This window comes from Heteronotia binoei, chromosome 6 (genome assembly GCF_032191835.1).
Source record: "Heteronotia binoei isolate CCM8104 ecotype False Entrance Well chromosome 6, APGP_CSIRO_Hbin_v1, whole genome shotgun sequence".
Classification (NCBI taxonomy): domain Eukaryota; kingdom Metazoa; phylum Chordata; class Lepidosauria; order Squamata; family Gekkonidae; genus Heteronotia; species Heteronotia binoei.
Window position 1 is genome coordinate 19,796,447 of NC_083228.1, and position 14,447 is coordinate 19,810,893.

At 42.5% G+C, this 14,447-nt stretch overlaps 1 protein-coding gene across 1 annotated transcript in view; it reads right to left on the minus strand.

The window, feature by feature from the left end:
* Nucleotides 1-205: 205 nt before the first annotated feature.
* The window catches only part of CCSER2 (coiled-coil serine rich protein 2), a 70,742-nt gene continuing 56,500 nt past the window's right edge, over nucleotides 206-14,447 (minus strand). Inside the window, exons 11-12 of the mRNA XM_060241081.1 lie at nucleotides 9,645-9,684; nucleotides 206-2,043 (exon numbers count right to left, since the gene is read on the minus strand). Of these exons, the coding sequence (XP_060097064.1) occupies nucleotides 1,980-2,043; nucleotides 9,645-9,684 (104 nt within the window). The 3' untranslated portion in view covers nucleotides 206-1,979. The remainder of the gene's footprint in view (nucleotides 2,044-9,644; nucleotides 9,685-14,447) is intronic.

A 14,447-nucleotide genomic window follows, 5' to 3' on the forward strand; every position in this document is an offset into this window, starting at 1 on the left:
GTAGTGGTTTCTTCCCATGATTTATGTCCCCATACACATCTGGCTTTAACCATCTTCAGACAGATCACTTTTCAAAAGAGCTTCTCATTCAATCTCCCAGTCCCTTCCCCTTTACTATTTGCTACTCTGGAACTTGCAATGAAACCAAAATAATTAATCTCTGTGACTCCTCAAAGCAAATGTGTGGGATGTTTTTAAAATATAATTGTTTTGAAAACAAGCTTTTATTATGAAAATAATAAGTTTCAAATCCCTACATTTATGGCAGAGTTTTGTGCAAACATTTCAAGTTGGGTATTTTAAGTTGGGTATTTTAAGTCTAAGCTGCAATATTAACAGAAATTAATAAATAAAATGTTACAATAAAGTTAAACCTTCAGTTAAACATGTTATGAACATCTTCCCCAAGGGCCTCATAGACCTTTAGGCCCAGAGATCTATTATACACTATTTCACAACAGCCTGCATGAAGAGAATTTTGAACATGAATCCTAACTGTTGGTGTACAGTTACAACCACATTACCTATAGAATACAGAAGCATTCCACAGGATCCCTAAAACATGGAAAGATTAAATATTTAAATACAACTAAGATCCTGTGAAATAAACTGTGAATGCAGGTCCAAAAATAGCAATGAGAGCAAGTTGGGACCCACTGTGGCAAAAACAAAACTTAGATTAAATACCAAATATACATCCTTTAGAAAGTCTTGGGTAAAGTGTTGCTATAAATAGGGATAGCTTGCATAGGCCTTTGAGATGCAGTCAGTTATGGCTGAGAATGAAGATAAAAGATCACCTCTCGATCAAATTCCATCACTTACAATTGCTAAATCAGAACCAAATTTAAAAAGTGTAGCCTTAACCATTTATTATTCAATTGTCCAAACTAAATGTGACTAGAATTTTGAACAAGCACCCTGGTCCTCCTCAAACAAACTGCAGGACTATAGAGCCACCTGTGATCACTGCAAGCTTTAGCATTTGCCAAGAGATTTCATTCGAGCCGTTCTCTTCAATGCCGTTGATGGACACCACAGGCCTCTGCAACCATTCAATAGACCACATTCTGCAGGAACGATTCCTATTTCTATCTGGTCAAATATCAGCAGAGAGGCATCATTCCAATGCCTGCAGGCTTTCAATGAAGAACCTTGATCGAAGTGAGAAAGGATGACAGTAGCAGCGCAGCGATACAAGACACTGAGATGTACATACGCAAGTCATAACTTTCAATATGTCTTTGGTTTAGGGAGGCGGGAATGCCAACTTGAAGCCCCACTGTCACCAGAATGAACACTTGAACTTTGATTCTGCATGTTTTCTCTTGCCTGCGTTGGTGGTTTCGAGTGGTTTGCCTTTGACCAGGTATTCTGAGGCTCGGGAGGTACTGGGGGTTTGGGATTTACTGTCTGCTTGGGCCTAAAGGAAACTGTTGGAGGACGGAGCTTAGAAGTTCTCTGGTTCTTACTATTCAGGCTCAATTGACTGGATGCCAGCTGCCGTTGGGACGGACCACTTGGGGGCAGCTCAGGCTCCTTTGGAGCAGAACAGTCTTCCGGCAATGCTGCTGCAACAGTGGCTGAAGGAGGCACTAAATCATTCTGATTGGGGGGCTTTGACAGTTTTGAAGTCTTTGGCGGCAGAGCCTGGTTTGTCCGTAAGCGATGTTTTTTCGGGATTAATTTGGCCTGGACTTCTTGTGTACTCAGTTGGGGAGACGATGGCAAAGAGGAGGGATAAGGCTGCGGCGTACTCATTTTTCTACCTGCCAGCTCTCCTATTTCCACTCTGGCATTTAGGTTCTTGACGGAATGCACATTCTCCTCTGGCTTCTTTAACTGCATACTTAAAGTGCTTGGTTCGTTTAGGCTACGGGTGAAGGAGCCGTTTGCAGCATTTTGATATTCGTGGCCACGCTTTCTCTGTTGGTCTTGACTGGGATGTTCACTGGGGACCACGATGTGTGATGTTTTTATTACTCTTCCCTGGGCGAGGTCTGTGAAACGGGGAAGGTGGCTGGAAGGCTGTAGTACTTGAGGCTACGGGAGAGAAAATCACATGCCAAAGAGATTAGGATAGAAATCAGTGAAAAGAACAGAAGACACAACGATTCACTAAACCACTAAAAGCTGACATTTACAACACAGGTGAAACCACAACACATCCCAGACATGTGCAAAGGAACGCAACTCGGCAATAGCAAATGAACTGTTCAACACAGAGAGACTCCATCTACAGTGGTGTTAAAAAAGACATTTAATACTTCAGTGAAGATAGTTCCAGAGGATAGTTGTGTTGGTCTACAGAAGAAAAACTAGGTTTCGAGTCCAGTAGCACCTCAAAGATCAATGACATTTTCAGGGCACAGACTTTTGAGAGTCAAAGCTCCATCAGACGAAGGGAGCTTTGAGACTTTCGAAAGCTTATATGCCCCAAATCTTGTTGGTCTCTGAATGGCGACTTGATTTAAATCTAGCTCATTTAATGCCTCAGGATTTGGTACTTTTAGATACCAGTGAACTTAAACAAACATGGATGAATGTATCTATTGTTTTCTATTCTACAACAGTTTTCCAGAAATGTTTTTTTAAAAGTAGAGGTTGTAAAGATTTGCTATCCAAATGTACGTTCAAAGTGTTTTACAAGGGTTTTGTAACATATTTTGAAGATTTTCCTTTGTGAGTGCTTGATTAAAATATTTACCCTAATCCATTCAGTGAGCTCAAATACATTTTTTAAAAAATAAGGACTCTGCATAAACACTGCTTACTAAAAGGGAGCTTGTGACTAGCCTTTTTGGTTGGTAATCTTCATCCCCCAACACAGCAAGATTCAGTACAGAGAGGGTCTCAATTTGGCTCTGTGACAGTATGTACCCTGCAAATGCAAGAACCAGGTGCAATCTCGCAGGGGTGGCCAATGGTAGCTCTCCAGATGTTTTTTGCCTACAACTCCCATCAGCCCCAGGCTTTGGCCATGCTGGCTGGGGCTGATGGGAATTGTAGGCAAAAAAAAAAAAAAATACCAGGAGAGCTACCGTTGGCCACCCCTGCAAAGGATTTTAAACCACAGGGCAGGAAAAGTTTCAGCCTGAACCTTGGCAAGACGTTTCCAGACACAATTGGGCAAGAGAAGTCATTTTATATTCATTGCATTTGATGCAAGAGTGTTCAAGTTTTACCAAATGAACTACTGAAATCAATTTCTATGTTTTAAATATAACCTGCAGATTAAATTGGGGAAAATGAACGAAGACATTAAATATATATATCTTGAACAAATTGGGGAAGACTGCTTATCCTAGCAATCACATTTTTCAGAGGCCAGGACACTGCAGATTAGTGAAATGTGTTAACAGCCCAGCTTTTTTTTCAAATCAGTATTTGAGTTGGGAGCAGCTGGGCAATGCAGCACAATAAATCAAGGGCCGCTATGACAATTTCACAGGCAGGGGAGGGCATTGCTCTAATGAACATGACCTGGACCTTAAAAAAAAAAAATCACTCCATTGCCTTGAACAGAAACTGCAACTCAGCCCCTAAATGCAGCAAAAGCAGCAGCTGATTAAAAGTAAGTAATATTATAAGGTCTTCATTCCTAGATAGGGAAGCAAAACAGCCTGTACTTCCCAGGAAATCCTGGAAGAAGAGAAAGAGAAGCAGGAAATGGGATTCTGGGATTAACAGGTCTCTAGCATTTACTCTAGCATCATTCACAAGCACAAACTACTTCTTGCAGGCAAGGATTCTAAAAATCATTCACGTTATTCATTATTTGGAAGACACAAATTTAGCAACACCAAATTAGCCTATAATTGATCTTTATGCATCTTCTTCTAGAAGTCCCTGGCCAGTACAGATTACAATTCTGAACAACTCTTCAGAGTGTACAAATTCCAAACGATGAGGTAAATGTGGTCAAGGATTTATCACCTGTGAGCATCATATGGGTTAAAAGAAAGAAGAACTGCTTCACAGGATCAGAAAAATGTCCCAATTCCAGCATTCTGTCCAGAGCAATGGCCTCTGCTCAAGGAGAAAGCCAATCCTAATCAGGAAATCTCTGTGTGTGTGTTTAGGTCTATCAAGACTATACATAACAAAGACTAAACTGGTCTTTAGAGGCAGTATACTTCTGAACAACAATTTTTGAGCTATACTTAAATGGAAACTCCGCGTCCAGGAAAAATATTTGGGTCCTTCTCCCCACTTTGCTATTAGCATTTAATGGGGATGGTCTGTTTTCAAAGGGGAAAGGGTTGTTTTTTTCTCCGTTTAGATACCCACAGCAGTGTTGGAAAGCATATTTCAACTAGCAAAGTCAAGTGAAGGTTGCAGGGTTAAACTTCTCTGGTTTTCTTACACAGCCCCATACACACTGGGGCTACAAAAACTTGCTGTCTGCATTTTACAGCTGGAGACCTGTGATTTTTACCCATGTCAGTATCTCTGCCTTTAGTGAGACGGTCTCACGGCGCCACACCCACCCCCTTCCGTCATACCACTTCACAGTAGGAAAGATGGAGTGTCGTTAACACGAGTTATCATCATGCTCTAGAACTACCTTTGACATCCAGTGATGAAACTGGAAGGAAGGACACAGCACAAAAGACTCTTAAAAAAATTAGCTTACTTTACAGGCATTGAGGAATGTGTGAACAAGTCCTCAGAACATTCAAGGTTTTAGAGAACAGCAATAAAAATGTGTAGTTTAATAACATATTTACTGTTCACATTTCCTAGAAATTTCTTCATTTTTGTCTAGCTTATATAAATACAACACACAACGCTTATGTTCTATTCAATCTTTTGCCAAAGAAATTACACATAGAAAGAGGTACACATATACCAAATGCTGGATTATACCACAAGATCCTACAGAACCCAAACGCCCTTCTTTCCACCAGTCTACTGATATCCCTGCACCTACAGTTATTCCATTTCATCATATAAGAGCGCAGTGCCCTATATCTATGTGTAACCTACTTCTGAACTCCCAGGATTCACTTTTGAGTGCCCATAAATACCCTTTCCCATGGCAGCTAAAACTGCCTTCTCTATGGGAGCTTCTGTAAAACCAATTGAACAATTTAATGTCCCAACCTGTTATTTCCTGATTTTAAGGCAGCTACACATTATACAACGGTCACAACTGCTGCATGCACACCAGGGCTCCCGGATCAGTGTGAACATTTGCTTTTGTTTTGTTTTTTAAAAGTCCTGGGCTTCCAAATGTGCAATCATCCAAATGCTGCTGGAACTAACTGAACTAACACCGACATACAGGCAGCGTTTGTTTTTGTCATCTAATGAGCAGACAGGCTCTTATCGGAGGCAGAGATGGAAAGAAGAAATAGACAAAGAACAGGCAGAGGAATCAGAAGAATACTCTAAACTTTGCAAGCTAACTGCATTCCAGAGGGGAGGAAAAGGGGACTGTATTAAGGAATAAGCCAAGGGTGGCCAAACTCCGGCTCGGGAGCCACATGTGGCTCTTCAACACATATTGTGTGGCTCTCAAAACCACCACTACTCCATCAGCTGGCTCGGAGGAGGCATTTAAAGTTAAAGTTGCTTTCTTTCCACCTCTCCCTCCCTCATTTTGGTGTAGTGGTTAAGTGTGCGGACTCTTATCTGGGAGAACCAGATTTCCCCACTCCTCCACTTGCAGCTGCTGGAATAGCCTTGGCCTAGCCATAGCTCTCGCATAGATGTCCTTGAAAGGGCAGCTTCTGTGAGAGCTCTCTCAGCCCCACCCATCTCACAGGGTGTCTGTTGTGGGGGAGGAAGATTAAGGCAATTGTAAGCTGCTCTGAGACTCTGAGATTCAGAGTGAAGGGCATAGTATAAATCCAATATCATCATCATCTTCATCCCTCCCCCATCTATTTGTTTTCCGGCCTTCCCTACTTGAGGGTCTCAAACATCTGACGTTTATTCTGTGTGGTTCTTACAATGAGCAAGTTTGGCCACCCCTGGAATAAGTCCTGTTGTGGAAAAGGAAGGTCAGGAACGCTAACCTACCTGCCTGTCCCTAAGACATCTGCAGAAGCTATTATGAAGGCAAGAAGGATAGTTTAATGGGTCTACTGCAGATTCTCTCTCCCTCTCTCTTCTTCCCTTCTGTCACTATTAAAAGCTGTCCTCCTTCATTTCATTATAAATCACCCATGGAGTATTTACACAAATATTAGTTCAAATACAAACAGAACAGATTATTAAACTGGGGAATTTGTATTAGGAAAGCACAGTAATGGTTATGGAGCATTCAAGGCAGAATGCATTAAATACGACCATCAACTGAAGCAGGCAAGGAAAAAGGGAAATGAAAAAGAAACGTCAAACATACTGCATAGTAAAACTTTTGCTCCGTAGAACAGACCTTTGGCCATGACTCCCAATTTTATTGCCCCTCCCCATGAAGAGTCATGAAAATACTGTAAGCTGTACACAAGTGATTTAATGAAGAATTTTTTTAAAAAACACCTCATTATCACTGTCCCGTAATTTATTGTTACCTGTGGAGGATATGTTCTCTTTAACGCTTAAAGCGGGTTAAGACAGTTATTAACAGAACTTCAGAAAGAACAGCTGAATGACAGCTAGACCGAAACAACGATTACTGTCTTTGGAAAGTATCCAGCCTGCCATAAATGGCCACTTGATAGCAATGTCACTGACTAAGTCTGCAGTTTTAATTGTTTGATGAGTCACTTTCATGGGCAGATGTAATTCAATCTACCATCTACTCTGTCCCAATCTAAAATTTCAGAGAGCATCAGCTTTGCTAGAAGCTTTTCAATTATATGCAGCAAAAGCTTTCTCCTCGCTGTCTTACCGGGCCAGTATTTGAGGACAGACACCGAAAAGCTGAAAATTCTGCGAAATGCCTAGCAAATGTACTCAAAGCCCCGTCTACTGTGCCAGAACATGTTAGAGCTAAGGTGGAATTCGTGCAGTTATTTATGTATGATGGAAGGCTCTTAAAATGGAAGAGAATACCATATTTGGAAAATGTTTACATCAAAACAGCAATTTGCCTAAAGGGCTTTTTCACAATGAAATTCAAGACTATTCAGCATGGAGTGATGGTGTCCAGGGCTCTTCACTTGACTTTGTTAAATATGGGTTTATTTACTCCTCTATTTCTATTTACTTGCTACAATGCAGGCTTGGACTAACCTAACTGATTAAACACTATATGCGGGGTGAACGAGCAACCCTAAATGGGTTAAAGTGCACTGAATGTAGACCTAAGTAGAGATGGGCTTGGTTTTTCTCAGAAATATATCTCCCTCCCACAAATAGCAGTGGTCTTGAGGCTTGTTTATTTTTACAGTGCACTATGGAATTTGATCCCAGCAGAAGCTGGGTTCAAGTAGTCGGCTCTAGGTTGAGTCAGCCTTCCATCCTTCTGAGGTCGGTAAAATGAGTACCCAGCTTGCTGGGGGGGAAAGTGTAGATGACTGGGGGAGGCAATGGCAAATCACCCCATAAAAAGTCTGCTGTGAAAACACTGATGCAACGTAACCTCAGAGTTGGAAATGACTGGTGCTTGCACGGGGGACTACATTTAGCTTTTTAAAAAACGGAATTGGGAAATGTTACCTGTGTCAGGGGAGAAGAGATGCATCACTGTTGCGGAGGCAAATTGGGCTGACTTACACCATCCTGTCACACTGCAAACTGTGGGTGGCAGTGAGGATGAGGGAAGCAAACCATTACAGCAAGACTTGAAGCATCAAAGTCTCCAAACCCTAAAGGCCGAAGTATGAGCACCACAGCTACATCGGAATGGCTACTCTATGTTTTCATATTCCCCCTTGAACCCCAATCGGTTCAAGGGGCAAACAAAAAGTAGTGCTCAGCTGGAAGCAAAGGGCAGAACTGGGCTGTAAACAGTTTCACGTAGCTACAAGGAATTAGGCCTAATTGTCCCTCAACCCCACCCCTGGCTTGGAGTTTGTCTCTCCCAAGAACACTACTTCCACCTTGCAATGCTCATGAGCAAACATTCACCTCAGCTCTACTTGTTAAACGGCTTTACTGAGCGCCCCATCAATGTATTTTATTTTTTATATGATACATTGTACCCCACTTTTCTCCCCAACAGGGACCTGAAGTGGCTTACATCACTCTCCTCTCTCCCATTTTACCCTCAGAACAACCCTGTGAACTAGGTTATAGGCTGAGTCTCTGACTGGCCCATGGTCACCCAGCAAGCTTCCACGGTGTCCCACAGCAGGGGGGCCTTCTACTGGCTGCCACCAGTCTGGCAAGGGTCTACCTGGGAGGGCCCGGAGCACCCACTCAATCCGTGTCTTCATTTTTAGCAAAACCCCTTCTAGTGCTGACCAAAGAGATGCAAGGGCCCCGGCAGTACAATAACCAAATTTATTATAAGTGCTCAGAAACAACCAATGGTTTGTAAAAACTTTAGTGCAACAGTGAATATGAAAACAGTGGAGGTCAGGAGAAAGAAAAAGACCTATATGTTTCCTTCCTCTAATCCCAAACAGACTCACTCACCCTCCTTGGATGAGGGATTCGTCTTGCTACAACCTCTATCCAGCTCAGCATTCCCAGGGAGAACACCCTCTCTCTCCAGCTAGGCCTATTTATTCTGTCTTCCCAGGGCCTACCTCCGCTGGGCAAGTTTTCCCTCGACCCCCGCTGGACCACCCAATCAGGGGGCCAGAAGGGATACTGGGAAATGTAGGCCCTTTAATACAGGCTTCACGGGAGCCTGTAGGCCTCACTAGGGGATAGAATCAGGGGGGTTTTGTAGCAGGAGCTCCTTTACATATTAGGCTGCACACCCCTGATATAGCCAATCCTCCAAGAGCTTACAGGGCTCTTAGTACAGGGCCTACTGTAAGCTCCAGGGGGACTGGCTACATCGGGGGTGTGCAGTCTAATATGCAAAAGAGTTCCTGCTACAAAAAAAGCCCTGGGGATAGTGCAAGCCTACCTTATGGGGATGTTGTAAGGATTAACAAGAATATATATGAAATGCTTTGAGCACTTAAAACCGCACAGTTTAAATTAATTAATCTGCTATAAAACATTCCCGATGTCATGCAGCCATGGAGACCAACATTACAGAGAGTGCAAGCATACACAATGGCACTATTTTGGACCTCCAATATTCTCAGCGGGAGATATTTTTATAGCAGAGGTACACTTTCTAGAAGCAGTACCAGACTTCAAGATACACTGGTTACAAAGGACCCAACATACCCTTGGCACAAAATAGCAGCATTCTGTGAAGGCTGGTTTCGACATTAGCTGTCGTGGGCTGCTCGACGGCAGGAAAATCAATGAAGAGAATCACCACTTAAAATATGTGTTTAACTGGAAATCACTTCATATGTTTAGCAAGTCCCCCCAGCTTGATGTCACTCAGTAATGTGGCGGGGATACAGGCATGAAAGTGTGGCAATTAGCTTGCTCGTAACACTATTAACAAGGTGAAATAAGGTGCTGGCCTTGATTCCGTTAAGAACCACAAAACAGTTCGCACGTATGGATGAAACAAGACAACGGCATGCACCACTCTGACATGCATGCACCATGCAGGGAGCGAGCACTATGGTGATGCGGGAGGAGGAGATGGGGAGAAATCTGAAGTTGTACTGTACCACGCTTTATCATAGAAGTAATGGACTAACTCCTCAACTCCTTGCCCATAGCAAAATGGAAAGCAGAGACAAGAAAGAGACAAGGACAATGGTGTCAGAGGACCAAGACGTAACAATGAGCAACTGTCATGACCAAAGAACAGCCTCTTCCATTCCCATGGAGGCATGTGCACTTGGGCACTTTGGAGTACGGTTTCCATTTCAGCAGAATAAAGCCTATGGCGTGTGTAACACTCCTGAATTTGATGCATGTATGGTAAATCCCTTGAGGCACCAAAATCCCACTTTCTACTCACCTTCAGCAGGACAACAGCACTTACTCCATTTATGATTCCTCCCTACCGCCCAACCTCTTAATTTACTTCTAGTACTGTTTAACTTCATAAACTAGGGGCACGTATATTTAGCTGCTGCTGCCCATTATCACGTTTCAAAACATCTTGTGGTGCACTGCAGATGTATCTCCTTTTCGGCTTTTAAAGCCACATTCCCATTACTCATATTCACTAAAAGCATAACTGCTCTGCCTATCGTCCAACAGTATCTTGTGCAACTTTCTACCCTGTAATTATGTAGACTGTAGTCTATTTGCTTCCGTCACCCCGTCTCAAGTCATGTTAAGATCTGCTCCTGATTATCCAAAAGCCTGTTTTAAATCTCTAATTGTTAACATGCCAGAGTTGAGGATCAGCAAAAGTAGCAACTGCACTGCCATGGGAAAAGGGTACCAGCTACTATGGTAGACATCAGAACAAAGGTGGCTGATAAGACCATTTCCCCAGATTTCTTGATAAGGGGGGGTTTTGTGAACACAGGTTGACCTTTTTCCACAGCAGTATGAATTTGCATCTATTGTATGAATAGCTTCGCCAAATAGTCTGACTAAGCTGGCCTATCAAAGGCTGTTCCAAAAAAAAAAGAAACTACTGACAATATGAGAGCCCTATTCACCTCACCAATCACTGCACTGCAGTTTGTGGCTAAAACAGCTAACACCCTGGGCTGGATCCAATATAGCACAAGGGCACTCATGGATCTCTCCTGACCCTCCCCTTTCCCCCTGCAACCCACCGGCAATGCTGGAAGCTGTGGGACCCATTTGCACAAAATACCACCAGGAGCTGCAGTGAGGAGGGGGGAGCTGGGCAAAAGAATCCCCTCTTCTACCGGTGATGCTTCTGTGGAGGCAGAAGCAAAACAGGAATATTTTATTAAACTCCCCTCCTCACGGCAGCACCTGGACCATGTGGGCTTGCTGTTCATGCTGTTCAGTTTGGTGTTGTGGTTAAGTGTGCGGACTCTTATCTGGGAGAACTGGGTTTGATTCCCCACTCCTCCACTTCCAGTTGCTGGAATGGTCTTGGGTTAGCCATAGTTATTGCAGGAGTTGTCCTTGAAAGGGCAGCTGCTGTGAGAGTCCTCTCAGCCCCACCCCCACCTCCCAGGGTGTCTGTTGTGGGGGGAGAAGATATAGGAGATTGTAAGCTGCTCTGAGTCTCTGATTCAGAGAGAAGGGCGGGGTATAAATCTGCAGTCTTCTTCTTCTTCCTGCATCAGTTTTTCAAAGGCCTCATGGATTGTTGGAGAAAGAGGGAGGCAGAAAGATCTGACTGGCAAGCATTTGCCACTGGCAACTCGGTTTATTCAATTCCCTGCTGGGAATTTCTGAAAAAGCTATTAGGATATGTCTGGGGGTGGGGGGGAGAGAGACTACCAACATGCCCCAATTCAGTAAGATGAGCACTACAGAACTGCTTCCTCCTTACAAGGGTAAGGTTGTTGAACACTTTTATGTAGTTAACACTCATTTTTAACATCTCAGAACTTTTATCTGACAAGTTGCACAGCTATGTTACACTGTGCTTCTCTAAAAAAATGTCTCTAAAAAAAATGTCACTGCTTATAAGAGGGTGAATGGTAGACTGTGCAATTCAGAAATACTGACAATTCAAAAGCCCTGCTGCATTAGATTAAAGGCCCATCTAGTTTGACATTCTGCGAGAAGATGGAACCACCAAATGAGCTGAACGACCCAAAAAAAGTTTCCCACCTCTGATCTAAAGACAGATCTGAACACTAATGAAAAAGTTGAGATGCAGAATTTGTTCTTTAAAGTCTTATTTTCTTTAGCATTCTCTTGTCAAGTTAAGATGTAAAGGAATAATTTACTGGTAAATTTAAATATATTCCCTCCAATACAATATGTTTAAGTGACAATTACATTTAACACATAGTTTAGCACATAGTATGAGAAAACTGGAAGTAACTGGCTGTAAGGGATTGCTCTAGCTACAGTAACACGGTTCTGAATTGTCAAGTTCGCAAGAACAGTGTCAATCCTAGGAGCAAGTCTGCACTTTTCTCCAACTACATACAATGCCTCTAACAGAATAATCCTAAACAAAATTACTTTAATCGCAGCCTACTGATTTCAATTAACTTGAGAGTGGAGTAACTGCATAGGATCGTGATGTAAATCTGACTGCTAGGGAGCAATTTTATTCAGCGGGGCTTACTCCCAAGTAAAGTGTTCTTGGGATTGCAACTTTAGTCAAGAAGAGGTGCCCAACTAGTCCAAGTCTATTTGCATGCAAGTTCCTAAATGGATTCATGAACCCTGATCCTGCCTTTTTGTTCTGCCCACACTGAGCTAATCCTAAATCCCTAGAAATGCAGGTCATTTAGGCAAAGGGAACAGAACTGAAAGATAATGCAGTCATCCTTGCTGACCTCATCAGAAAGTACTAATGAGCTGTTTGCTCTGACTGCCTACTATTGAAGCACTTCAGAGATGGGTAAGAAGTGGTATGTTTCAGCACCAGCTAGATTTTTAGTGCTTGTTTGGAACCGAAACTCTCCAGGAATAGAAAGGTATAATTTCTTTGGAAACAAAAAGCAAAACAACCACCTATCGCATTCATGTGTCGCCAAGTTACGAAATAGTGGTATGTCTATGCTATGAATCTAAGCCAATTTCAATCACTTTTAAGCACCATGGTTCTCAACCAAGTCACCACTGGCAACTGCTTTTTGAAGAGGGCTCAGGATTTCAAACACAGGCCTGTCCATATTCTAACAAAACCCATTCCCATGATTCTCTGCATCAGCCTATAATATGTAGCTTTCAACTTGCTTACAGTCTGGACAGAAAATGCTCAAGTAAAGCATTGTTGGTTGTAAAGGTTCATAACATCCAGCTTAAAACATGGAGTATCATAGGGCGACCCCTCCCATTCACTGGGATTAATGGGAGAAAAAACACAACAGATGGAGAGGAAGAAATCATCTAAATTTCGCTGATTTATGCAGATTTGCACATAATATTGCATGCATTGACTAGCATCAGTCGTTAACGATGCCATGCAATATTCCAAAGACGAATGCTCTCTCTCTAATCTATCTATCCTGCCCTTCCCAAAAACAGGCTCAGAGCATTTTTTTCCCTTTATGCATCTTTAAGCATAGCTGTTTCTCATCTGTCATTCAGTTACTATAGTATGGGACTTCTGCAAGCAAACCTGACACGACCCAAGGAGCTAAAAGGAAACAGGAGTAAACACATAAAACACTGAACCCACCCTTCTTCAGGACACAAGGCAGTCTGCTGCTGTTACAGCTCACTTGTGCCTATTCCAGTTGCTGTTGTAGCACAAACAGAAACTTGACAACAGCTACTGAAGCACTCCAACCAGCCAGCCAGGCACAGCTGGACAGTTCTACCTTGCCTATTTCTAAAAGGGGAAATTCTTCTGCTACATGTCCTTGCAGGCATAAATCTGCACTTCTGTTACAGGAGGTGTTCAGTCTACTCTGTGGCCATTCCGTGCAAGAGGTGCCCCACTCTCCTTTTATGCCCCCGTACAGATTTCCTTCTGCACCAAAGCAGCAGCCCTAGTCTGCTGCTGCAGAACAAGAGGCATGGCAGGTCCAAGCCCCAAAACAAGGGTCAAAGGATCCCTCTTGCTTAAGCGTTCAGAGTCCAGTGTGACACTCTGTAGCACAGCAGACATTCAAGTGAAAACGACAAATGAGTTTGGTGCTGACTGGAAAAACAAGTGACTCTTGCTTCAGTCTGCAAGGTGTGACTCTCTGAATAGCCAACAGAGGAGAACCAAACAGCTGGCCGCATCTCAAGCCCTATGCTTGTTGCTATACTCAGAAATAATCCAAATAAATGGGTGTCGTAATTTCTGCACCTCGTAAAGAGAACTGTATGTAACACACTGGAATGGAGAAAATGTCACTGGTGCGGTATGGCACTACGCTAGTTTTCCATAATGCAAACTGTTACTCTGTTGATACTGAATTATTTGGCTACCATTTGAAATACTGACACTGTTCCTTAAATTACTTTTACAAACTTACTAGAGTGCACAAGTTTTTTTCAAGTGTTTTCCACAAATCAGTGCTTTGTATTTTAGCTTTAGAGTATTTGAAACTCAATGAACCGCCATTCACAAATTGAAATGCTTGGCCAAATACGGTGTTCACTTTATACTGCTCCCACAGTGCAATGTTAAGCTACTGACTAATAACAGATAAACACTTACCATTTTTCTACTATATAAGTACAGTATAAATCACCAAATTTGTCTTCTCTTCATATATCAAAGACCCCATCTTAGTTCAAGCAGTTGCTTGTTCATATTAGAAAATGATTACTGTTATTAGTATTGTATATTATTATATATTAGCCATGCATCATTTGGAAAAGCCAGTTTTTCCTTAGCATGTAATATGTGACTCCAATGTAGCTGCTTTCAACATACATTGCTGATTAAGCACTTTGCTTTTCTTAACACA